The sequence below is a fragment of the Ascaphus truei genome, chromosome 5 (assembly GCF_040206685.1).
Source record: "Ascaphus truei isolate aAscTru1 chromosome 5, aAscTru1.hap1, whole genome shotgun sequence".
Taxonomy (NCBI): Eukaryota; Metazoa; Chordata; class Amphibia; order Anura; family Ascaphidae; genus Ascaphus; species Ascaphus truei.
This window is the reverse complement of record NC_134487.1, coordinates 30,322,486-30,349,585: the sequence shown is the minus strand read 5'-3', so window position 1 is coordinate 30,349,585 and position 27,100 is coordinate 30,322,486. Positions and strand designations below refer to the sequence as shown.

Below are 27,100 nucleotides of genomic sequence, written 5' to 3'. Positions count from 1 at the left end.
ACAAAGCATTTGCATGCAGCTAAGTGGTAACTTTGTAAGCTCTCAACTGTTCTCCAAGCTCTTTGAAAATCTAATGAATGGTAAGGGGATAGAAGGGAAACAGCTTCAAAAAATCAGTTTCAAAGACATGCAGTTAGGGAAGGGGAAATTACTTTAATCCAAGTATCTACACAATGCCTCCACTAATTGCCATTCTCAACACTTCTGAAATTTTATTAAAATATGGTTATGCCACTGGAAAGGTGGAACACATTTTTTTTTAAAACAAACTATATACTATCATTTTGGAGATAGTAGCTTGGTAATGTCTATCCCAATTTCTTCACCAAAAACATTGGCTACACTGAAGCCAACCCAGCATTGACTTTGTAACTGTGTGAATGTGGTGCTCCAGTGGTGATTGATTTATCTGGCTACCTAAAATCTTTGTTGAAATAAATGTTACTGGAATAAAAACAATACATATGAATATATTTTTTGCTAAATTATCGCACCAGATTTATCGGGGAAAAAACGCCCATTGCTTTCCATTGATAAATATGGTACTGTCTTTCTACTGGTTTTGCCCCAGTTTTGCAGCCGGGAGACATTTAAACCCCCTAACATATAGTAGGACCTTGGTAACCATTGACAGTGCAACATTTTTTTCAGCACATACGATATCGACATAAACACGTATTGCTAAATGAACAGCTATTTCAGTAAATATTCATCTCACCCACTCGTGTTAACTAACTTGTTGTATATCAGAAGAAACTGGTATGTCCACAACATGGTGAAACTTGCAGGGTGTAATAATATAATCATTGTACAATAAGCAGTATGGTTTGGAGGTTATCACCTTTTAGCAGTAGGAAAGTAGCGAGAGCACGAAAATCCATCCCAGGCACAATAGGGGTCCCTGGCAAGGCAACACTCAGCACATGCTTTTCCATAAACATCACAGCGGTGTATTGGGAGCTGGGAAACTCCCACGGATGAGCCAATGTACAGTTGCTGCTATAAAAGTTAGATTTAATTGTTATTAATAGAATAAGTTAAGTGCAATCATGTGTTCAAATTTTTTTAATGATACAATCAGAGTAGGGGAAACTCTTAATCTTCCACTAAGACTATGTGTTACATCTAACACACGTAAATACAGTACTGCAAACAAAAGCAACAACCTTTAAATCTTTTCTAATTAGACTTGCAATTTCCTTTACATTTTCTAGAGTAGGTAATGCTGTTATTTGCCTTAATTGTATGCAAATGAAATATGCAGGAACAGTACACCCGAGATGACAGCAATACAAACATCTTTTCATGTACAGTACACTAAGAAAATAAATAGTTGACAAATATTTATGTACTTCATAGCTTGTATTAAAAACATGAGCTGTACTGTTTTATATCAACGTTCACTTCAATTGCAGCCAGATCCAATGTATACAGGATATGACTATAAACTCTTTTCCATAGAATGTGGGAAGGGGGCCTGATTATTTAAATACCATTCTGCAGAAACGTTTTTAAAGCCTACCCCATGAGCTCCATCTTTTAGCTGTTTTTCCAGTGTTATCCATATATGTTTTTGCTGAAATGAATTGTTTATCTGCCAGCAGAATGAATCCTTCACTCATCTCAAATATAGTGTTTGCATGCCAGATGCTTTTTCCTCAAACATCAAAAAAAATTCCCATATGGATAGTATAAAACTGTTTCCAAAATGCTTTGTGGTATTTCTTGAACTATTTGTATTGTTGCTATAATGCACCAGTTAAGTGCCAAAATGTTATGCCTGTAATATATGCATTAAACATAAACTCCTATACGTGGGCCATTATGTGTGGGCATCTAAATAGTAATACAGCGTAAAGCTATGTGACAACTATGCCATTATCCTCATTTAATATAAATTCTTTGTTGCATTGTTTTGACTATGTATTATGCATAACTTCATCTGGAATTTCAGAAATGAGCATTTGAGCGTGAAAAGATGTTATCAAGGGACGGCAAACCTGCTAGTATTTAAGTTTTGCTTCTACTTTCAAAGTTACTTTTTTGAAATATAGTTAAATCCGTCGCCTCCAGAATCAATATTGTTGGTTGTCTAAGATCACCGAAGTGTTCATGTACATCAAGAAATTGGTATGTTTATTATTTTCATTAAATGGCGACCACTCGCTGCTCTTTTTATGAGAGTACAAAGCTTACAAGCAGTGGTGTCTCCCATGAGAGATTTCTGTGAACTCATACATTTGGTTTGGCTTCAAGAAGGACACAGTTAAAAGTAAGTGTTGAATGTAGCTGTCCAGTATAAGAGTGAAGTAAACACAGTGTGTGGGATCAGGTTTAACTTTCTTTTACAAAGGAAAGTGTGCTTCATTGAAAGAAAATGTACAGGTAATTTACATAAAAGTACATGGGTTTCCTTTAAATAGGATCTTACTCATGGAAACTAAATGAAATGCCAGTTTCATTATCCAAGAAAAAGTCTGACATAAGTTCATAGTTAACCAGTTGACATGTTTATATTGTCTTTACAGCTTAATAAGAACATGGGCACTAATGGTTTCCTTTTTACATTGGCCTAGATATTACTTCTTGGAATGCCACTAAGTACAATGTAAAGGAAAAGGATGTATTGTCATAATTAATACTTTAGTGATTGCCAAGATGTTGTCAAGAGGACATAAAAGCAATTGGATAATGAAAGCAGAGCAAATGAATTAGAACTATTGCATACTTGCTTTGTGGAAATCTCCATGGCTGAAATTGCAGTCGGTTCCTATAAAAGAAAATATGGATTAAAATATTTTTCGTTTTTAAAGTGAAGCAAAGAAAGCCATGATAACATCAGTGTTAGTAAAGAGTGGAACCAACATCAAACACGAATACAACTTCACTGTCATTGAACATTTCTTTAGTGAGATTGGATTCACTTTATTATTTATGAGTGACCATTTTTATTTATTTTATTGAAGAATTGCTCATTGTGGCCATAACATAACAGTACATTCCTCTTTCTATGTGAGAATGGCATTTCTTGCATAGTAATAGCTGTATTAAACCCCAGAGGCATAGCGAAGCAAGAGATGCAGGAAGGATAATATCTGTGAATGAATGTATTGACATTTGAACTAGGTCAGCATTAGCATCCCATTACCTCAAACAAAAAAGCACACAAAGCAGTTATTAAATATATCAAAGGCGTGTTCTCCCATTCCAGCTAAAAGATTTTGTCAGATTGAATGGCATATACATGAGAGGTTAGAACCTTTATTTATCCAACTCAAGGGAATCACTCAAAATGAAACACCGACTTACTGTATGGACTCTCTTTAATCATTTTGAGTACAGTAAGTTGTTTAAACAGAAAGTTCATGCTTTTATATGTGCCTACCTAACATTGAAGATCACCTTTGCCTCTCACTTTCAAAAGAGTCTCCATCTTCACTCTAAATAAATACCTTTTCCCAAATTTCACATTCCATTTATACCTCTGAAAGCCCTTATCTCACTCCGAGTAGTAGGATAAAACTTCACCAGTAACCACACTAGGCGGTTCCATATGCTGCCGTATAAGATGCTTTACAGTGCATGAAGAAACCTTATGTAAGAGAATTATCCGCAAGGTGTCTTCTGGAGCTGGAAGATATCTGATAGCTTTTCACAGCCTTGTAATTTTGAAATATATTACAATTATATAATAACTTCTTAAACTAAAACAGGCATCATAAGAGTTAATGTTCCACCTCAGCACTTCTGTATTAGAAACTTAGGTATTTGAGTAAAGTTGGGTTTGGGAAGTTTGGCTGGGATATCACAGGTAAAAAAGGGGAGCGATGACTATGTTTAGTTAATAGCTAATGTCACCAATATAATACATTTAGAAAAAAGTTGAGACTTTTAACTGAGCCTTTTGGTGGTTATTTAAGTCAGTAATTTAGGGGCTTATGTTTTATACTGGGATAATGCCAATTACTGTAGGGCACTCTTACACATAAACGTTCATTTATTTTACTATCAATATCGGGCACTGTTGCAGCTTAATGCGTAACCCCATTACATATCCAGTGATATATTAGGGATATCAGGGATTTGGTCTAATTTACATTTTTATAATTATTAGTTGACGGGTTGTATTGCTTAGCCGCTTTATTCTCCATGCTGAGGTAAAATAATTTAACTCACAAATGTACAGTTCTTTGATAACCCACAAATTATATATACAGTACAAACCCTTATATTCACAAATGTCACTCTGTCTTCCTAAATAGATAAACTAAATTTGCATAAGGTGTCAACACAGAGAGAGGAACGGACCATCGTACTGAAAAAACTATGTTGCATGACACCATTCTAACAATTGAATGCAAAATTAATGATCAGCTGTATTGACAATCGTACCAACTGTGTATTCAAAATACTACCAACTCATAATGGGACCTCTTCAGTGCAAAAGCAACCTGTAAAATGAGAGACTTGTTTTATGTTTACGATGGTCCGTGCCTCTATTAGTGTGGACACCCTGTATATCTATTGATTTCAAATTAGTCAAATTAATTCTTAAAAGACCTGTATATATATATATATATATATATATATATATATATATATATATATATATATATATATATATATGTATATATATATATATATATATATATATATATGTATGTATATGTGTGGAGAACTCAAAAAGAAAATATAGTACAGAATGATTCAAATGACATCTTGATGGGGTGAACGCTGGACGGACTAAGATCACCACATAATCCCAAATCATGTGTGAAGCAAAGGAGGAGATCCAACGCACTCTCAGGTATACTGTAGTTAAAATGTCTGTTTATATAATCCATCAAATGAACAGAGAACAGGTAAAAAGGGGCGACATGTCAGGCCTGCCTAGTCTTTCACTTGTTAATTTGCTGGAGTAAATAAATGGACAATTAACTATAACTGAAAGTGCTGTGGAAACTCTCTCTCTCTCTCTCTCTCTCTCTCTCTCTCTCTCTCTCTCTCTCTCTCTCTCTCTCTCTCTCTCTCTCTCTCTCTCTCTCTCTCTCTCTCTCATTGAGCCACCCGTGCTGAGGCAGGGCTGATTGAGCCACCTGTGCTGAGGCAGGGCTGATTGAGCCACCTGTGCTGAAGCAGCGCTGATTGAGCCACCTGTGCTGAAGCAGGGATATCCTGAAAACCTGATCCGTTGAGGGACTTGAGGACTGGATTTGAGTACCCGTGCTTTCGAGTCTAGTATAATATCGAAAAATATATGTGTTGCTGCATTTTGTTAGATTTAGTCAGAAACCATCTCAGCTAAAAATAATAGATAATCATAACAAAGATCACACACCTCAAGCGCTCGTAGCTTGGTTGCTATAACAACAAGATTTTTTTTTAAATGGTTAATTTAGAAAACTTGTTTTATTTAGTTCACTGAATAAAAAAATGCACTTTCCTACAAGTAATAGGTACTAGCATGACATTTGATTTATATTTTAAAAAGATACATTTGGGGCTAGGATTTGTCAAAGTTGTTTGTCATTTTGCCCCATTGACAGGATAGATAATGCAAACGATATGCCAGTAACTGTAGCCAAAAGTGCAGAATAAGTGACCTAAGCATTGGGGGCATGGATAAATATTACAAAATCAAGTCTGTTATGCTAAACTATCAAGATCAAAAAAACCTCCAAATCAAATTTGACACTGACATGATCGAGTCAGAATAAAAATAAATTACCAGTAAGGATGGACTGATGATGTTTCAACATCAGTGTGCCATATACGGTGTGTGTGTGTGTTATATTATTTAGGTTATGGTGGGACATGACTGCTAGGCTAGGCTCACCACCCCATTCCCCCCCACTTTGGTTCCTGCAGCCTCGCATGCTCTGCCCCCAGTCTCCACCTCACCACGTTAACAGGGTGATGTGGGGGAGGGGCTGGAGGATTAAAATCCTGTGAAGGGGCACGACGTCCGGGCCCTGCCAGGAAGGTTCTCAGTCTGGAACTGCTTGTCACCCTGCTCCCATGTGGGCTGCTGGATGCAGCTGAGGTAGCATTGGAGCCTTGTTGGGGCTGTTGGGCTGGTCTGTCCCGACACAGAGGCGGGGGAGGGGCGAGGGAGGTGATGGAGCGGTGCATGCACTGAGTGGCCAACCATGGGCATGATTGCAGGAACAACAGAGGTGGTCTGGGCCTTGAATCTGTGTCGGATGAGCTGTGGTTGGGAGTGCTGGTGCCTGGTCGCATATGGCTCGGGGTGAGAGGGTGTGGGGGGTGTAAGTGGAGGGCCATGGCCCTGTGTCCCTCCCCAGCTACAGTAATGTGGATGGTCCCCCCCACTCCTGTGATGGGGGTAGAGAAAGCCCTCCATTCCTCGGGTGGAGAGGCTGTGGTTGGGTGCCTGGGTCCTCAGTGGGCCAGGCTGACAGGGGCTAAGTTGATGATGAGCACTGTTTGGGCATGCATAGGTGCATTAACAGCTGGTTTGGGCAGCTTTACAATCTAGGTGGAGTAGAGGAGTCAGAGAGGGGAGATTTCATGGTATCAGCGAACAGGTTCAGGAGAGCGGTGGCGGTGTCTATTTAAAAGGTGGTTAGCTTGAGCTGGATGTTGGCATTGCTCAAGTTGAGTTGAGGCAAAGGTCTTTTAGTCAGAAGGAAAAAAACGAGACATCTGTGGAAGTTAGGATGAGATTTGGTCTCACAGGGCGGTCGGCAATGCTGCACCAAGCAGGGGGAGTTTTTGGCCGTGTTCAATCTCAGCCTGTGAGGTTAAAATTGGGAGCTTGGGGGAGGGGGTCATACGAGGGTTAAATGGGGTGCACTGTCACATGTACCTATGCCTGGGCCTCCAGGGTGGTGCCCCCACCTTGGCAAGCGGTGGTCAGTCTTACCTGGGCTGGGCTGCACCAGCTCCAGGCGGAGAGGTGGTGGTGCCTGGCCCCCGATGAGCTCAGGGGAAACAGGTAAAGGTTCTCATGGTTGTTTAAGGAGACTTATACGTGAGGCACCAGTTGATTGGGGCATTTACGGCCATGGGGAAGAAGAGATCAAAGGAGGTGGGTTTACAATACCTTTGAGGCCAGGATTTATGGAAGCGTTGGCTAGAAGTGCGTATAAGGTGAGCTTGAAGCTCACAGGGCTAGTTTGCAGGATTTCATCAGTTAAATTGAGATGAAGGCTGGGGTTTCAATCTCAGCCCGAGGGGAGTGACATTGGGGCATCTCTGAGATTCTGGGATGAGCTTGGGTCTCACAGTGCTGGTTGGGGAGGTAGAGGAAGAGTTTAAGGGTTGGTACTTACTGGGGTACATTATCTGTTTGAATAAAAGCTGTGGCCATTGTACCTCCAGGCTTTCGTTGTGTGGTTATTTATTTATATGTAAGTTTATGAGGAGGTGTACGCTGGGAGGGTACGCAAGGTCAAGGGTAGGTCTAAAGTGGTACTCAAATGATTGTACTGATTATAGGACTTAACCCTTTCATTACATGTGTCATAAAAAAATATATATTATATGTAAGTTACAATAACTTTTTTTTTTTACTTTTTAATAAAGTTTTATTGTATTTAATTATCAATGTATAAGAACTTGCAATTCATATTTGCGCCATTCAATTAAGAGACAACTGTATTCCATGAGTCGAGCATTAACTATGTAGATCTATTAGTATACTGTAAGGTGGGTCACCATTGGAATTATTGCTAGAATAGGACAGCTACGTCTGATTTTTCTGTGATGGTGCTAAGTATATAGACTGGCTGCAGAGAGTAGTAAGCATGACCCCAGAAGAAGTCGAAAGATGAAACGTGTTGGGCTATTTGTGCGTCTGAGGCCACCGTGCCAACTCCATACTACCTCCGTGAAGAATCTAACTGGCTGAGGCGGCTGGTGCGATCGGTGTGTGAAGCAGGCAAAGGGATCCCAGACGCAAGTGCAGACCAGGGAGACCGTGCACGTGTGCACACACACGCCGGAAGCCGATTCGGGAGAAGAGTAGGAGTGCGCCCAGAGTCACTCTCTGCTTTTTACCAGCGGGGAAAGTGTGAGTTGTCCCTTTCCCCTCTGTGTTGTTTGTTATACACGTAAAATGTTAATGCACCATATTCTATGCATTTGTGTCTTCTTCTCCCTATGAGGTCTACAAGGAGTCCCCACACCAGCGGATTCCGGTGTATGGAGCTACAATATATGTGATATCAGTGTTACATTTATTCACTGGGTTATTTTGCACATTTTACTGCACTGTTTATTCAATTTGCGCCACGAACACTTGATGGGATTATATTTAGCCAACTGCCCATACAGTATTAGCCACAAATTAAAGTCATACATTATAAAAGAACCATCATTTTATCATTTTGAATTCTAAATTCTACATCAATGTTCAATGAACATAACATTTACTCCATTAAAGCAGCAAAACATGTGAAATCCAATGTTTTTTTTATTTAATAAATCAGTCCTGTAGTATTAGATAATAGTGACGGTTTCTTTTTTTTATTCAACGCTTAATGCAATTTTTTATGCTTTAAAGCATCCTTTGATTTCTATAGCAGGTTTTAGCCCACTTCTCCAGCAGTGCAAGATCTTTGCAACACTTTCCTGTTTGTGATAATTTGTTGCCAATGTTCCCAGCAGTTTGAGCTGCAAACTGTAACAATAGATACTGTTACCTTAGTAATTTAAGGACACATTGTAGCTGCTGAGTTACACTGACTGAAGGATGGATTGAAACTGAAAGGAGGCCATTATGTTAGCCACACATTCAGGATTTTTATAGATTTATAACAGGAGCACCAAATGATTACCATCATAGGTAAGAATGTAGAATTATATATTGTCACACGCTTTACATATAGAAAAAAAGAAGAAAAGGGGGAAAGTAGTATACTACTTTAACACCCACATTTGCATGAATACATTACAGTCATAATTAATAGTAGCTCAAAATATAAGAATAGTTCAAGAAGCAATAACCTTGACATGTTGGTACCATTACTGTTGGAAATACGATCATTCACCCAGTAGCCCAAGCACGCTGCCTAGGGGTCACACTCGATTCCTCACTCACATTCTCCTCTCACATTCAAAACGTTTCTAAAACGTGACGCTTTTTCCTCCGCAATATCACAGATACGCCCTTACCTCTGTTACTCGTCTGCTAAAACTCTGACTCGGGCCCTCATTCTCTCCCGTCTCGATTACTGTAACCTCCTGCTGTCCGGCCTCCCTGCCTCTCACCTGTCTCCCCTACAATCTATACTAAACGCTGCTGCCAGAATCACTCTACTCATTCCTAAATCTGTCTCCGTGTCTCCCCTCCTGAAATCCCTCTCCTGGCTTCCGATCAAATCCCGCATCTCACACTCAATTCTCCTCCTCACTTTTAAAGCTTTACATTCCTCTGCCCCTCCTTACATCTCAGCCCTAATTTCTCGCTATGCACCATCCCGACTCTTGCGGTCTTCTCAAAGATGTCTTCTTTCTATCCCCTTTGTATCTAAAGCCCTCTCCCGCCTTAAACCTTTCTCGCTGACTGCCCCACACCTCTGGAATGCCCTTCCCCTCAATACCCAACTAGCACCCTCTCTATCCACCTTTAAGACCTACCTTAAGACACATTTGCTTAAAGAAGCATATGAATAGCACTGTGGATAATCCTGGACACATGATACATAAAGCTTGGCCCCCTGCAGATGACTTACTAGAATTCCCTCCTACTGTCTCTGTACGTTCTCCCGACCTACCAATTAGATTGTAAGTTCCTCAGAGCAGGGACTCTTCTTCCTTAATATTACTCTTATGTCTGAAGCACTTATTCCCATGACCTGTTATTTATATTATTTGTTATTTATATGATTACAACATGTATTACTACTGTGAAGCGCTATGTATATTTATGGCGCTATATAAATAAAAACATACAATACAATAAGTCTACAGTATATGACTTTAACTCATACAATGCCAGTATCTTACCCCTGATCATGTTCTGCTGTTTTTTATTTTAATGTTCTAGTGTTAAAATGATCATCGTAACCTTAAAGCGCGTAGATAGTGCGGCGCGCACGCACGTGACCGCACATATGGCTTCGCGCATGGCGGTACTTGCCACGATCTGTGTTCTGCAGGGTTGCACGATGGGGGTGTGGTGAGGGCGTACCAGGGGGCCTGCCCTCATTGGGTGAACCGCACACGTGACCGGGACATCGCGTGGCAAATTCAAACCAGTTTGTCGTGCAAAGTACTGTACCGGTCTCCCCAGCCCTGCTCTTGCGATCTATGCACAAGCGCATTGGCATCCATTTGTTTGTATTGGTTGCGAAAGATGTCGCTCGCGCCGTCGGATCTACTATGGACGCAGCCTAAGGTCGGTTCTATAGTGCGTGCGTGTGCTACGCCGTACGCGCGGCAGTTTTAGTTGGCTGAGGTTAGTAGTCAGCCATTCTATAATGGTGCCGCACGCACGCATGGCAGGGAGCGTGAAAACGGCCGACAGGGGGGAAGATGAGAAAAAGAAAGAATTTGCGCCGCTACCGCCGCTGAAAATTTAAGTATATGTGTGTATATGTGTGTATGTATGTGTGTATGTATGTGTGTGTGTATGTGTGTGTATGTATGTGTGTGTATGTGTGTATGTATGTGTGGGTGTATGTACAATGTTATTAAAGGATTCATTTATTTATTAGAAAACGCATTTAAACACACACACACACACATACATACACACACATACACACACACACACATACACTCGCGCACAGTATACACACAAAATGTGTGCGGTACGTGCACGCGCCTTTGCACAGGCACGCGCGCGCGCACGCACGCACAGCCGCACACAGTATGTAACAGCCCTAAGACTGCACTGAGCTCTGGGTAGAGCTCCATTTAAACCCCAATGTTTACTTAATATTTCAAACGTTTATATCTCCTGCACTGAGCATTAGATTTTAAAAATGAAAACAGTATTTATAGGGCAAGAAAAGATCTTAAAGGAAAGTATATAGCATGCAAACGAATGGTGATCTGTGCAGACTCCTGCTTCAAATGATACCTTGATGATTTCAGTTTTCACGGGACTGCATTTTTTCTTTCCCACTCAAGACTTCAAAGCCTTCCTCCTTGAAGCCATCACATTTCTGGAAGACTCAACATACAGTAACAGGCTTATTTGAGCCTCCAACATATTTTATCTACATTGCTATCCTAGTGACCTGTGCAAACCATGACATTTGGTAGCCGTAGTCTTCCTGTTTCCTGATCATGACTGGTTTTATAAACTGGGCTGGAGAAGCTATTAGTTTTTTACAATGAATTGAAATATCTGGTGAAAGTGGTGTCTATACCATCCGACCAGGCAAAGGGCCTCATGCAGTAAGCCCCGATAAGGCTTTTTCGGCATTTTATAGCCGTTTTTTGCCCTACTGATTCAGTAAGCCCCGATAAGTGGGAATTATCGGCAACTTTTCTTCCGAAAAAAAAAATTTCGCCACCCGGCTGCCGATAAGCCACTTATCGGGACTTTTTTTTCCCGCCTGAATTCAGTAAGCCCCGATCAGCTTTTTGGTGCTGATCGGCAGGCCAGATTGGAGATTTTATGGCCAATCCAGCCCGCCAACTAAAGTTGGCAACTTGCTGAAGGAGAAGCATTGGCAAGGGCGACACTTAGGAAAAATCAGCCCTTTTTCCTGCCTGTGATTGATGCCGGGGGTCTCCGGAGCTGATACCGGCACCGGAGCCCCCCGGCATGCATCCGAGGCAGGAAAAAGGCATTTAAAAGCCACTTCATTACCTTAGCGGCTAACCGCTAAGGCAATGAAGGGGTTAACCCACCGTGCCAGCGTTATTGTGGGTAGCGGGGATGGGTGAGGGGGGTATTTGGCCCTGGGTGTGAGTTTAGGACTTGCGGGGGGGATGCGGGGGCACTTAACCCCTTCACGACCGTAGCGGTTAATACCGCTACGGTCCTGAAGGGGTTAAGGCCTCCCGCTACCCACCCGCAAACCCTAAACAACCACCGTTGGGGCTAATGCCCCCTTCACACACCCCCACTACCCACAATAATAAAAAAAAAACACCCCAGCCCCACAATAACGAATTAAATAAATAATTAAATAATTATATATATATATATATATATATATATATATATATATATATATATACCCAACAACACCTATACCCCCCTAACATACAGTATAGTAATGGGCAGAATGACTATTATCCACAAATGGATAATAGTGCAGTTGTCCATTTACAATACATGCACAACAATAAAGACTTTAAATACATATAGCACTCACCCATGTCCCACTGCCACGATGAAGGCCATCCTCATCTTCATCCTGCCCATGCCCCATCCGCTTCTGCAAAACAAACACAAGAATTACAACATCCAAATTAATGTCCCCTAACCCCTTAATCACCATAGCGGTTATTAACCGCTACAGTTATTAAGGGGTTAAGCCACCATCACCCACATACCCTCCCCCACAAAGCCCCCCAACCACCCTCACCCAATACCCACAGGGGAGTCCTACCAAATACCCTTGGGCCTAATACCCCCTCCCCCAGCACATACAGTACAATAATGTGCCAAATAACTATTATCCACATAGGGATAATACATTATTTGGCCATTATTAAACACATTCAATAACGTTAAAATGTAAAGAAACTTGTACTAACCTCATCAATAAGAAGTCTCCGTCGCCAGCATCATCCTTGGGGTCCGTTGCCAACATTAGAAATAGCCACAACATTTCAATATCATTAACATAACACTGAACCCCTTAATCACCTTATCGGGTACTAACCTGAAAGGTAATTAAGGGGTGAAGCCATCCTGCAATGCCTACAACAGTTATGCATAACATCCTCAGTGAAATAAAAACCAATTGCCTAACCAAATTCCATTTAATCATTCAATCTGTAGGCTCACATGCCTCATAAAACATTGCATTTACAGTGTATACATGTAGCATAACATGTAAACTGCATGTACACGCTGCAAATCAATGTTAACAATACAATAATGCCACTCAAATCGCCATACATCACAAGAAGTATATTATTTAATACAATAAACTCACCATCAATGAATTACCACACATCAATTACATCCCTAAACAATTAAAATACCATCCATACCAATTACACAATGAACTAAAGCTATCCTAACAGAGAACAACTTCAAAACATAGTCAAAAGTACACCAACAATTACAATATAATAAAGCAAGGCTTTCCATATCCTACTGTACGGCCTGGAAGCCCAAAACTTACATCTGTCTAAAAATAAAATACATTTAGCACACATCAATGCATAGCTACAATGATTAACAATACAGAATTAGAAGCTTTAACAACACTATCATTTCTTACCCTGTATATATATCTGTACACATACATACAGACATACATACAGTGGGAAGAAATGATATGCATTGTAAAAAATGAAAACATGAAAAAGCAACACAAAAAACAGTTACATTAAGTACATTTCTTTATTTAACTTACCATTACTTGCCCCCACCGACTCCCGTTGATCAGCTTACTCACGAACCAATCCACGACACCATCCACGACACCATCCAGGAACAAATCCACGAACCAAACCAGGAACCAATCCAAGAACAAGTGCAGGAACCAATCCAGGAAGCAAGCCACGAAGAAATCCAAGAAACAATCCACGACACGATCCAGGAACAGGAACCCATAAAAGAAAAAAAACATAACAAATTAAACATTAAAATAATAAAACATGACAATCAAGGGTTGTACTAGTTTTATTCTTAGTGAATCTGTATTACAATACCTTGTTCCGGGGTCTTCTTGACGTCCGGTGCCACGCCCTGGTCTTCAATCTTCAGGAGGAGGTCCGTCCTCCTCGGCATCTGCCTTCAAAATGAGACGACATAGGCTTTTATAGGCCTATGACGTCACATTTGTCGTCATATGGTTCCCACGGCCCTGACTGGGCCGTGAAAACCATGTGTTTTGGCCGATGTAAAAAAATTGATGACGTCACTTAAAGGCAATGCCAGCACAGCCAATCAGAATGGCTTTGCTGCTATTGCCTTTAAGAAAACGTCATGAAATGACACATGGCCGGACTCACATGGTACTTGAACCAATCAGAGTAGGGATGGAGTTCCCACGCTCTGATTGGCTGGCTTACCATGTGAGTCCGGCCATGTGTCACTTCATGACGTTTTCTTAAAGGCAATAGCAGCAAAGCCATTCTGATTGGCTGTGCTGGCATTGCCTTTAAGTGACGTCATCAATTTTTTTACATCGGCCAAAACACATGGTTTTCACGGCCCAATCAGGGCCGTGGGAACCATATGACGACAAATGTGACGTCATAGGCCTATAAAAGCCTATGTCGTCTCATTTTGAAGGCAGATGCCGAGGAGGACGGACCTCCTCCTGAAGATTGAAGACCAGGGCGTGGCACCGGACGTCAAGAAGACCCCGGAACAAGGTATTGTAATACAGATTCACTAAGAATAAAACTAGTACAACCCTTGATTGTCATGTTTTATTATTTTAATGTTTAATTTGTTATGTTTTTTTTCTTTTATGGGTTCCTGTTCCTGGATCGTGTCGTGGATTGTTTCTTGGATTTCTTCGTGGCTTGCTTCCTGGATTGGTTCCTGCACTTGTTCTTGGATTGGTTCCTGGTTTGGTTCGTGGATTTGTTCCTGGATGGTGTCGTGGATGGTGTCGTGGATTGGTTCGTGAGTAAGCTGATCAACGGGAGTCGGTGGGGGCAAGTAATGGTAAGTTAAATAAAGAAATGTACTTAATGTAACTGTTTTTTGTGTTGCTTTTTCATGTTTTCATTTTTTACAATGCATATCATTTCTTCCCACTGTATGTATGTCTGTATGTATGTGTACAGATATATATACAGGGTAAGAAATGATAGTGTTGTTAAAGCTTCTAATTCTGTATTGTTAATCATTGTGGCTATGCATTGATGTGTGCTAAATGTATTTTATTTTTAGACAGATGTAAGTTTTGGGCTTCCAGGCCGTACAGTAGGATATGGAAAGCCTTGCTTTATTATATTGTAATTGTTGGTGTACTTTTGACTATGTTTTGAAGTTGTTCTCTGTTAGGATAGCTTTAGTTCATTGTGTAATTGGTATGGATGGTATTTTAATTGTTTAGGGATGTAATTGATGTGTGGTAATTCATTGATGGTGAGTTTATTGTATTAAATAATATACTTCTTGTGATGTATGGCGATTTGAGTGGCATTATTGTATTGTTAACATTGATTTGCAGCGTGTACATGCAGTTTACATGTTATGCTACATGTATACACTGTAAATGCAATGTTTTATGAGGCATGTGAGCCTACAGATTGAATGATTAAATGGAATTTGGTTAGGCAATTGGTTTTTATTTCACTGAGGATGTTATGCATAACTGTTGTAGGCATTGCAGGATGGCTTCACCCCTTAATTACCTTTCAGGTTAGTACCCGATAAGGTGATTAAGGGGTTCAGTGTTATGTTAATGATATTGAAATGTTGTGGCTATTTCTAATGTTGGCAACGGACCCCAAGGATGATGCTGGCGACGGAGACTTCTTATTGATGAGGTTAGTACAAGTTTCTTTACATTTTAACGTTATTGAATGTGTTTAATAATGGCCAAATAATGTATTATCCCTATGTGGATAATAGTTATTTGGCACATTATTGTACTGTATGTGCTGGGGGAGGGGGTATTAGGCCCAAGGGTATTTGGTAGGACTCCCCTGTGGATATTGGGTGAGGGTGGTTGGGGGGCTTTGTGGGGGAGGGTATGTGGGTGATGGTGGCTTAACCCCTTAATAACTGTAGCGGTTAATAACCGCTATGGTGATTAAGGGGTTAGGGGACATTAATTTGGATGTTGTAATTCTTGTGTTTGTTTTGCAGAAGCGGATGGGGCATGGGCAGGATGAAGATGAGGATGGCCTTCATCGTGGCAGTGGGACATGGGTGAGTGCTATATGTATTTAAAGTCTTTATTGTTGTGTATGTATTGTAAATGGACAACTGCACTATTATCCATTTGTGGATAATAGTCATTCTGCCCATTACTATACTGTATGTTGTGTATTGATGCTATGTTTATTGGGGGCATTTGTCCCCAATAAACATGCTACTATGCGTTAACCCCTTCATTGCCTTAGCGGCTATCCGCTATGGTAATGAAGCAGCATTAATGTATTTTAATAATATTATGCGGAAGCAGGAGGCCCCCTGAGCTGAAGCGCATTTATTTGTGGCTCAGAGACCCCCTGCCTCCCGAGTTACAGGCCCCGGTTTGGGCCATCGGTTACAGTGTGGACGCCATGTTTATTGCGGGGACGCTATAAACATGGCGGCGACACTGCCACCCGATGACACATACCGGGGCCTGTAACTCGGGAAGCAGGGGGTCCCTGCTCCACAAAGCAATGCGGTTCAGCTCAGGGGACCCCCTGCTCACTGTACAGTATAATTAAAAAGACATTCATGCTGCTTCATTACCGTTGCACATAGCCGCCAAGGTAAGGAACGAGTCTTTATTGATGTGTGTGTGTTTTATTTATACTGTACATGTGCAGAGGGTCTCCGGAGCAGAACAGCGTTGGTTTGAGGTCCGGGGACCCCCTGCCCCCCGAGATACAGGCCCCTTTATGGGGTGCCGGTATCCCTCTGGTTTGTTTACAGGTCGCGGTCACGTGATCGGGACCTTTAAACGCCGAGGGATACCGGCACCTCATAAAGGGGCCTGTATCTCGGGGGGCAGGGGGTCCCCGGACCTCAAACCAACGCGGTTCAGCTCCGAAGACCCCCTGCACATGTACACTATGAGTAAAAGTTGTTTTTAAATACTTTTTTTGGTGCCGATGTTTGCGCTGAGAGAGCGGCTTGTCTCTCTCAGCTGCAAACATCTATCGGCACCAAAGGCTTATCGGGAGCCTTATCGGGAGCCAGGCTGTATCGCCACAGGTCATCGGCAGCTTTGCTTTCGCAGTGCTTCGGCAGGGATCGGAAGGATTCGGCCCTTACTGAATACTGCGAGGGCAAATCGCCCAAAAAAAACATTTTCGCAATTCGTGCCGAAAATTTTGTATCGGGGCTTACTGCATGAGGCCCAAAGTGCCATATTCTTGAAAGGTTTCTGTCTTCAGTGAAACAGACGCTGTGGTCTGTCAAATGAATTATTGGATTTCAGACAAATCCACAAACTCAAGTCTTTGAATTTCAGTAGATAGAAATCTATCAAATGTAATTGTGGTCCATGATGACTGAATGTTTTGGAGTAATCCCAGTAGATGGATACATTTCTGAAAATAGTGTTATTCTTTGTCAGTTTCATATTTCAAGTATTTGTCTTCATTCAACTCTAATATATTTGTTGTTTTTATAAAAGTCCATATTAAATGATATGTTTAAGATTTTATTAGGTCTACTAAGGCTACTAAGCAACTTCGCTGTCATAAATTAACTTTTGTTGCGAATTTGTTATTTTATGAGTTACAATACATAACCACATAGCAAGTATTATATATATATATATATATATATATATATATATACAAATAGATTTTACCAGATGGGGGTCCGGGAAAATAGAGACAGGTGCTGTCTCGTTTTTCCCGGACCCCCATCTGGTAAAATCTGTTTGTGTATGTGCATATATGGGACAAGCATCAGTGGATTATCTGTTTACAGTGTGCCAACTGCCCTCTGTTCTTGTGTGTATATATATATATATATATATATATATATATATATATATATATATATATATGCTATATGCTTCGCTGTGGAGGGGTTTTGTCACTTTTTTTACCCACCATAACTTAACTAAGTATGGTAAAACCTATCCCTTGCTTCATTTTTGCATAGCAAGTATAACCAACCTCACACTGAGGAGACCCATTAAGGTTGAAACAACTGTCTGTGGGTGGGTTTACTGGCTGTGCTCAAAGCTGTGACCATGCAGCAAGCTTAAGCCTATAGGGGAACCACGTTGAATGGCTTTGAAGCAAAAGGTGGCACTGTGTGCTCATTTGCATGTCATTTCCCAGAATCCCTTGCTGCAGTGGAAGTGCTGGGTGCTGGGGGATAATGGTGAAAGGCAGGGTTGCTGACCTGTCTAAGACATGCAAATGAGCATACAGTAATATTTCCATTTGCTATATGGTTTGCTGTGGAGGGTTTTTGTCACTTTTTTTACCCACCAAAACTTAACTAAGTATGTATATATATATATATATATAGATATATTAATGTTTCTTTCTTTTTACTGGCTATTTTATCTACTCCCACTGTTAATATTTTGCCCACCACATAACCTCCATCACTACCACCTGTTGTTACCACCTATGCAATATAAGAAAAATGTGTCCACTCATTTCTCTCTCCTCGGCCAAACTTCTCATCTTCACCCATCTCGACTACTATAACTCCCTACTCCTTGGTCTCCTCCTCTACTCCTCAATACCCCTCTATCAAATATAAAATGCTGCAGCCTGTGCACTTCTCAATCTCCCCCTCTCTGCCCACGTCACCCCTCTCCTCTCCCAACTCAACTGGCTACCCATCCAACAACGTTCCCTCTTCAAATTCCTCACCCTGGTCTAAAAATCTCGCCGTGGTCTTGCCCCTGCTTACCTTTCAGCACATCTCTCGATACAGCCCTTCCCGTCCTCTTCGCTCCCTGACTGGCACAATCCTTATTCCCCCTCAGCCATCTGTGCCACCTCTCGATTCCAATCATTTGCTTAACATGTCCACCTCAATTGGAGCAAGCTACCCGCCACATTCAATCTGTACCCTCCCTAACTATCTTCAGAAGCCAACTCAAAACTCATCTCTTCTCCATCACATTCCATGATCCCGTTAACCTCCTAGCCCTTCCCCTCCGCTACCCCACCGAAAGCCCATGTTCACCCGTACCCCTTCCTCTCTCAAAAATCCTCCAAACTCACCCGCCTCACCAATCCAATTGTCTCCACTGTCAGACCCATCACCACGCCACAAACAAGACTAAATCCAGAGATCTGAACCCAACCCCTGCACACCAGCTAAGCAAGCCCTCAATGCTCCTATCCCATAGCCTGACCATAATTTTTCCACCCCTACCCACCCCAATGACATCTTAACAATTACTCTATAATGTAATCTATACGTAACCACTCTTTTGTTTTACTAACTAATGTACAACACCCTGGATAAGGGCGCTATAAAGAGATTGCTATAAATAAATGATAAGAAGTCTGCTTAGTGGCTCATTGGGTGTATAGTATGAGCTACAGTATGAATTACCCTTTTTTTCTTTATGGCATCGTGTAAATCCCTATATCTAAAAATAGTGATGACACTAGGGCCCGGATTCCCTAAAGGGTGCTAGGCTTTAGCACACATTAACTCCCATTCATTTGAATTGTAGTTAAGGTGTGCTAATGCTTAGCACCCTTTGGTGAATTTAGGCCTACGTTTATATAAACGGTATTAAATGAATGGTCAAAATGTTTGTAAATTATGACAGAAAGGAATAGAAAAGATATGGAAAAGTCAATAAAAAAATCAAAGCACCTATTTCAAGAAATATGTGCTTCTTATAAAAGGGGGCACAATATGATTTACCAGGACTGGACTCTAATCTTCCACTTAATGCATGGAAAAGATTTAGCATACATCTACTATATCAAAAGAAAACTTGAGTAGTACTTACCTTGAATACGGTCATTTCTTCCAGTAGGACTTCTTCCAAATCATGCCAGGTCTCCTTGGGAACAGAAACTACTTTCAAAACTCTTCCCATATCTTTGAAAGAAAAATAAAGAATTTAGCTCACATTTTTCTGTTATTTTAGGTGCATGTAGGACTAATATTGGTCTAGGCATCAGTCCGTTTAGCATTGAGCCTATTTATTTATTTATGAACTAAATGATAGGACATGTGTTGTATATATATATATTTAAAAAAAGCACGAAAAACAAGTAAAGATCACCCACATCAATTTATTGTTTTGAACTAAAGATTTTTAAATTCATGATCATTGAAACTTTTTCCTGAGCAACAATTGACAAAACTGCTAAAATACCTGAATTCTGCATGAAAAGTATAATCATAGAACATTGTCACGACACAACTTGCAAAAGGAATAGTTACAACATACAGTACAGGCATCCTGGTGTAATAAATACATTACTTGGTTTTATTATAAATATGCCAGTGTACTGTAGAGGTTCATGTATAAGGCTTAAATATTGATATGTTTACAATAAAACCGAGTTATTCATTACACTGGAGTGCCTGTTGAAATACTAACAGTGAAACCATTCCTTTATGGGGGGTTATCGGTAGTGCTATTTATCAGCTGCTTATTTGAAACTGAATATTTATACAGTGATAAAACAGTCCTAAAAAAACAAAACAGACTGCACAAAATATCAGACACCAGAATTCCCTGATATATATGTGTTTTTTATGCAATGGTTTATATTTCATAAATGCCTAGACAATCATATCTTATAGCCATCGTAGGAGGCATAAGGCCTATTCATTCAACTTCGATAAGTTCATTGCAACATCGAAAGTGTTGGCATGTTTCTACCGAACGGTATGACATTTGTATAAAAACGATATTCACTAAAGTAAATGACATTTTTTTACCGTTTGTTACAAAAATGCACTGATTTGTAATTGCTTTGCGAGCAAAATGAACTTAACGTTCAATTTCACTCTAGCAGTCTGGAAGAGTAGCGCAGAGAGAGAGAAGCTACATCTCCCTGCACAACTCTTACAGGTGTTCACACTGTTTATTTTATTTTTTTGTACATAGTATTGAAGCAGAGGGTCTTTGTAGCTAAACCACATTTGTAGCTATACAACATAGAGACCCCCTGTTTGCCTCCGTACAGGCCTCCGTACGGGGTGCTGGTATCTCCTGCAAGTTTAAATGTCCCGCGTCACGTCCCACTTGACCGGGACATTTGTAGTTCTACAATTTTATTTTTAAAATGCTATCATTTTCGTCAGGAAAAGGTCACAAACGGTTGCTCCAGAGTATTTAGTGTTACCCCTATAGTTGTGATCATATTATTGAAGTCAATAAAGTCAATAAAGGAAGTGGTTAAGCTAAAATTAGGACACACACGTTCTAAACTAAATAAAACGAATTGCATGTTCATATTTCTCCCAGCAAAATGTTGTAAATAAGTAAATACTATAGGATGATCTGAGTGAAGAGCTTCATTATAATGTACAATTATTATTGTTGTAAATACATTTGATATCAACCACTAAACATACTAAAAAAATACCCAGACAGATAAAGGATGTGCAGCATATAAATACAGAACAAACATATGTGCTGCAACATGCCATAGTCAGCACAGACATAATGAGGGTGAGGAAGGAGCAGGATGAGAGATGTGCTAAGTGGAAAGAAACAGTACATGGGAGACAAATAGATCAACAGCAGGATAAGGACTTGTGATTTTTTTCAGTACTCATTTCCTTAGAATTAAGAGCGCCTAACTCTCTTGTTCCTAACTGTAGCACCCCACGGGCTAAGAAAAAGGGAAAGTGTCAGTCATTGGGCCAGGTATATACATATATTTTTTTCTCATATATATACAGTATATATTATATATACATATATATATACACACATAAACACACATGAGAACATTCCACATACTGTAAATGTATGCAACCTGCTCACCTACTCTCCTTCTCGCAGAAAGTTTCTATCTGCACGAGACATGCGGAACTGTGCTATTTTCAAGGCAATTGCATCCATAAGCCATCAATTATTTTGAGGGAGGCTTAGATACATTGGGGGCTAAGGCAATTTTGAAGCAAAAGTGGGGCAAGCAGTAGAATTTAGGCTAAGCAGTAATATTACAGGGCCGGAACTTTAAGATGTCTTCTTTTGACGAGCTTCTTTGATTGGCTGTAAGATGTCTTCTGGTGTGAGAAGGTGTTTTATGGCAGAAAACCACCTAGTAATTAAACCACTTCATCTTTATATAGCACCAACCATTAACCATGTACAGTATGCAACACTTTAGATCACTTTTAAAATACAGCGAAAAGAAAGAACAAGGAGAAGAGAAAAAAAAATGAAATGAAAGAGAAGAGAGAAGGGGCCAGTGTCCTGTAGAGCTTATAAGGGAAGCAGTATGCTCAGGCATCATTGAAGTTTTGAAGTGAAAATTAAACAGAACCAAAAATAAACACATGTAAAGCTAAAGCAATGAAGCAGATATGAGAGGTAAGAAGATGAGTCACCACATCCCCTTCCCCCCAAAATCAAATGCAAAATAACAGGTGAATACTTCCGATTGCTTGTATATTAATAAAACACAGAATTCAAATCACAATTTACTAAACCACAAAAAGAGAAAGCAAGTATACTTGTTCAATTTTGACTTTGGTGAGCTTTCCGGGTTGAAATGACGTACGGTTCCCGACATGCTCCACTCTCGTGTCTTGCCTATCTATGTCCTGTCGTGTGGCCAAGTATTACGCTTGCGTTAATGCACAATCTATTTTTTACATGTCGACCCTTGAAACTATATTGTTCAGTATTTCAGGCCTTTCCATGAAGATCTCGTGTTTCACTTTGATATCTGTCTATTACGCACAAGCAAACACAACAAGGTTTGTGAACTTTATCTTTTTAGAAAACAGTCAAAGAGTTAAGAATGTTGGAGGAAAGAAAGGAGATCTTGTGTCAAGTGAAAGTCTTCTAAACTCACACCATCTTCATGTTTGCCCTTAAGGCACCGAATATGCCCATTTGTTAATAAATGATAATAGCTTCTTTTCATTGGAAATTACTTTCCTTTTTCTGGTTGTTGCCTGACTGAGAAAAAAACATTTCTATGTTGTAATGCTTTCCTCAAATACCATAAGCGAACAAATTCCACTGGTAACATAGCCACCTTGATTTTTATTTTCCGTCTATTTTTTTTATAAATGGTTTAAACACAAGGAAAAGTGCCCCAAATGTACAAATGTCCAGATAACATCTTTGTTGATCTTTCAGGGCACTTGTCAAGTAGAATTACAGATACATTTACACTTTCAATCCGTGCAGCTGCATGCTCCAGGCAGTTCATTTAATATTACCATGAGCTGTCCCTGTAAAAATGAGGGTAGGAGTTTGGCAATCCCTTTCATGACAAATACACACATTTCATTTATGACAACCCCTTTTAAAGTTGGGTGTCTGGGGCTTCCTTTATATGAGATATTTATTGCCACAACTGAAATAGGAATATGGCATCATATAGACATAATAAGCCAAGGGAAACATATATTTGCTTGAACAGATAAGAACTACAAAATGTTATTAGTTGTGTACAGAGGAAAGGCGTAATTCAATGTAGTCCAAATTGGCTGTTCATGTCATTATCGGCCCCAAACTTTCATTGAATTTGGCGCATATTAAGCCACATACTTCACTGCTCACACATTTCAGTGTTTACATATGCTCACAGCAAATGCTATTTACTAATATACTGTAAGCTGCAGGAATATGGTTTTCTTGAAAAGGGATCTTATTATTTTCTCATTGGTTAGGGTAAGTTGCTCATATCATGCCTTTTATTACAATGTGACCATTATAGTCAAATTAATTGAAGACTCTTACAGAATATTGGGTCTGCTATTTAGGCATATTAAATTGGATTCCACAGACACGACTTCAAAGACCTGGATATCGTCTGCACCTCTCCCCTGCATCTCTGCTTTGGGGGTCTGTTTGCTGATCAGCTGTTTTCACTTTAACTCAGAGGTTCTTAGAAACAACACCCGAGTCGCAGCAAAGGCGGCCCCCTAAGATTTTTCCCCAATATGCTTCACCGTCACTGCTCCTATTCACTATGCCAGTGTGGACAGGGTTGATATCATGAGGAAAAGACAGATACAACTTCAAAGATTAGGATATCGTCAGCACATCCCCCCTGCGTCTTTGCTGTGTAGGTCTGTTTGCTGCTCAACTGTTTTCACTTCACCTCGGGCGCTCTTAGAAACAACACCCACAGTCGCAGCAAAGGAGGCAGCCTTTGGCGGCAGCCGAAGGGTTAGAAAAGGGTGTCAGATGTTTGTGGCCATTCACTGATGTTACAGCTGCTCTGTTATTGGACTTCTTAAAATATTTCATATATATATTGAAGCCTCTCCATCTTCACACATTACCTGCTCTCACAGCTCTACGTCCACATAATCCCACTTACTTCTTCCCCAACGCCAACTCCTTCAATTAACACGCAGCTGTCCGAAACACACAAACCTTCTCATCCCCCTTATGTTTCCACTTACTCTTCCTAATAGATTGTAAGCTCCTTGGGGCAGGACCTTCCTTACCTACTGTAACAATGTATGCTTATGTTTGTTACTTATTGTTTTCCTCCTCCAAACCTATTGTCCTGTGCTACGGAATATGTTGCCGCGTTATAAATAAATTATATAATAATAATAATTCCCACACGATGACTAGATATGTTTATAGTACTTGTTCTGTTAAAATATATTTTTATAAAATAAACATATATGTGTGTAGCACATTTCTGCAATACTATATGGTGATTTGTAACCCTTCCTTATTCAGTGTATATGACATTTTTTTCCAATAATTATTGCATTTACTGTAGTTTCAAAATTCTGATTCAGGTGTCTGACAGTGTAAGTCCTAATTTGGTAATTACTTATACTGGAATAATAATGTATAATCATTTTCTTCTTACATACCACTGACTGTATACAGGACTGTTCATAGAATGTTAGAGGAACAAGGAGCCCTTGACCTGCAGAACTTACAATCTAATTTTAGCGCCTAAGGAACAAGGAGATAAATTGACTTGCCCAAGATCACACAGAGAGCTTCCACTGGGATGTAAACTACACTGGCATGTAAACTGGGTTTATAAGCTTCAAAGGCAGTGACATTACCACTGATCTTGTGTGTTAGCACAAGCCCCACAGTAACTACCCTTTCCTCCAATAAAAATTGCTCCCCATTATTAGTTTCCCCCACCTGGAATCCTACACTACATAAAGACATAGCCCAACTTACATTCTGCTGTACTGTGGAAAAGAAAGTGATTTACCAGAGCAAGCCAGTAAGGTTTAAATCTGACAAAAGAGCAGGACCGCTGAATGTGAATACAAGGAACAATAGTAGCGCTACAACTGCCCTGCAAATATTCAATGGTAAAATGATAGCGCTCAGCACAATTAAAATATGCTAGTGGTGATGAATAACAAGGCGTTTATTAAACTATAAGCTCATCTCATGTTAAGAGATTATTTTACAGCAACTCATTTTAAGTACCTGGTGAGAACTTTTTCAGTAATATGAAAACCCATATGAAATTAATACTTATGCTTTGAGGACCGTATTCCCCCAAAATAGTAAAAATAGATGTGTTGAAAACAAAGATTTTAATGACTTGAACTTTCCTCACTATGTATGAAGGTTTCAAAAGTTCCTGGATAGATGTGGAACTTAATAAGGGTAAGATGAAATTTGACAGCTAACCTTTGAGCACCTTAATTAAAACGTATGTTTTTTCTTTTTAGAATATACATCATATATTTCTCAGCCTTTGCATCTGCAGAAACTTTAGAGGTCAAAGGTAACATAAGTTAATCACTACGGAGACTTAGATCAGGCCTCAGGTACCAAAGATAAACTCTATCTGAGTTACAGATCAAGTTTTACAGAGTAGAATTTCAAATAGTTTCACACAAATTAATACATTCACTTCTTTTAGGATCAATAGGCTCCAGTTTAGAGCTCAGTTAAAGGATAAGAGGGCTATTAATTCACTTTAATGACAGATGCGCTTCCACCATTTGAAATAATACCTCAGGTCAGATATTCAGAGAATTGATCCACCAAGACATTGATTCTACATTGTCACTGTTACAAAGAAGACGGACAAATGTAGAAATCAACTCCACGTGTGTACTGCAAAAGTCCCACTTTCAATACACTATATCGGATATATTTTATTATATTGAAGCTGAAGAAAAATAGGTAATCGTCAACCTGATTTATAAATATGATTCATGGAGGCACTTAAATGAGCTTCACCCGTACAAAGCTATTCTATCAAATTGTCATTTTTGGTCTACAGAAAAAAAGCAAATCCATTAATTATGGTATTTTGACTTTAATAGCAACATGTTTCTACATTGGTATATATTTGGAGGTCTACAAGTCAGTGTACTCTTTTGAATTGGTCTCTTTGTCTCTCTCTATCTCGGGATGCGGATGTTGTTAGAATATATACTTGACTAAAGTCAATTACACCCAAAAAATTTTGGGGGTAAAAAGTTTGAGCAAACGTTTTTGTTTTGTTTTTGCCACTTTTTGATCTTTTTGAAAAATGTGGGGGGGGGGGGATATTAAAACCAAATTTTGGTAAGTTCGCACTAGTTTAGTAGAAGGGATTTACAGAGTAAGCATCAGTGAACACCACAAGTTTGTGCTTTGTCTGCACCATGGGACGTGGTATGAAGGACGGAGCTGTGATTCGGATCACTCCAAAGCACCATTGATTAGGGAGAATCAGATTTTACTCCAATCACCTACACTTGCCCATCTCTAGTATATACTGACCACCTTATAGAAAAAAAAAATTAAACACAGATTAGCTTCTCCCTAATATGTACTTTTTAAGTCAATTGGAACAGTAATGTACAGAAGTAGCAAACGTTACTACCCTCGTAAATGCGAAATAATGCAAAAAATAATGCATTAACTAACAAGTGCGTCCTATTTTTAGCCATTGCTTTCAATAGGGCTACTGTTAAATAATACACCAGCGTTTGCGCAATCGTATCACGTTAATGGGAGCTGTGATGTCTGCTACATCTGCAAGTGTCTGCTAAACTATAACAAAGCAATTTTCCAATCTATGAGAAAACAGTTTGAGCACTATAAATGCACTCTCACATAGATCAATGTAATTTAATATCGAGCCTGAAAAAAACCATATAATATGGTTTGGTATTGTCTTGTTTTGTTGGTGCATTGCATTGTCTGCAAAAGATAGGGCTTGTATTACAAATCCTGCAGCTAAA

General features: G+C 39.8%; 1 protein-coding gene across 3 annotated transcripts in view; it reads right to left on the bottom strand.

The window, feature by feature from the left end:
- Positions 1–27,100, bottom strand: part of SEMA3A (semaphorin 3A) — a 280,469-nt gene that overhangs the window by 31,886 nt on the left and 221,483 nt on the right. For 2 of the 3 annotated variants that reach the window (XM_075599555.1, XM_075599554.1), the window contains exons 12-14: positions 19,728–19,819; positions 2,729–2,770; positions 842–999 (exon numbers count right to left, since the gene is read on the bottom strand). In XM_075599555.1, coding sequence (XP_075455670.1) covers positions 842–999; positions 2,729–2,770; positions 19,728–19,819 — 292 coding nt within the window. The remainder of the gene's footprint in view (positions 1–841; positions 1,000–2,728; positions 2,771–19,727; positions 19,820–27,100) is intronic. The other variant, XM_075599556.1, reaches the window with a different exon arrangement.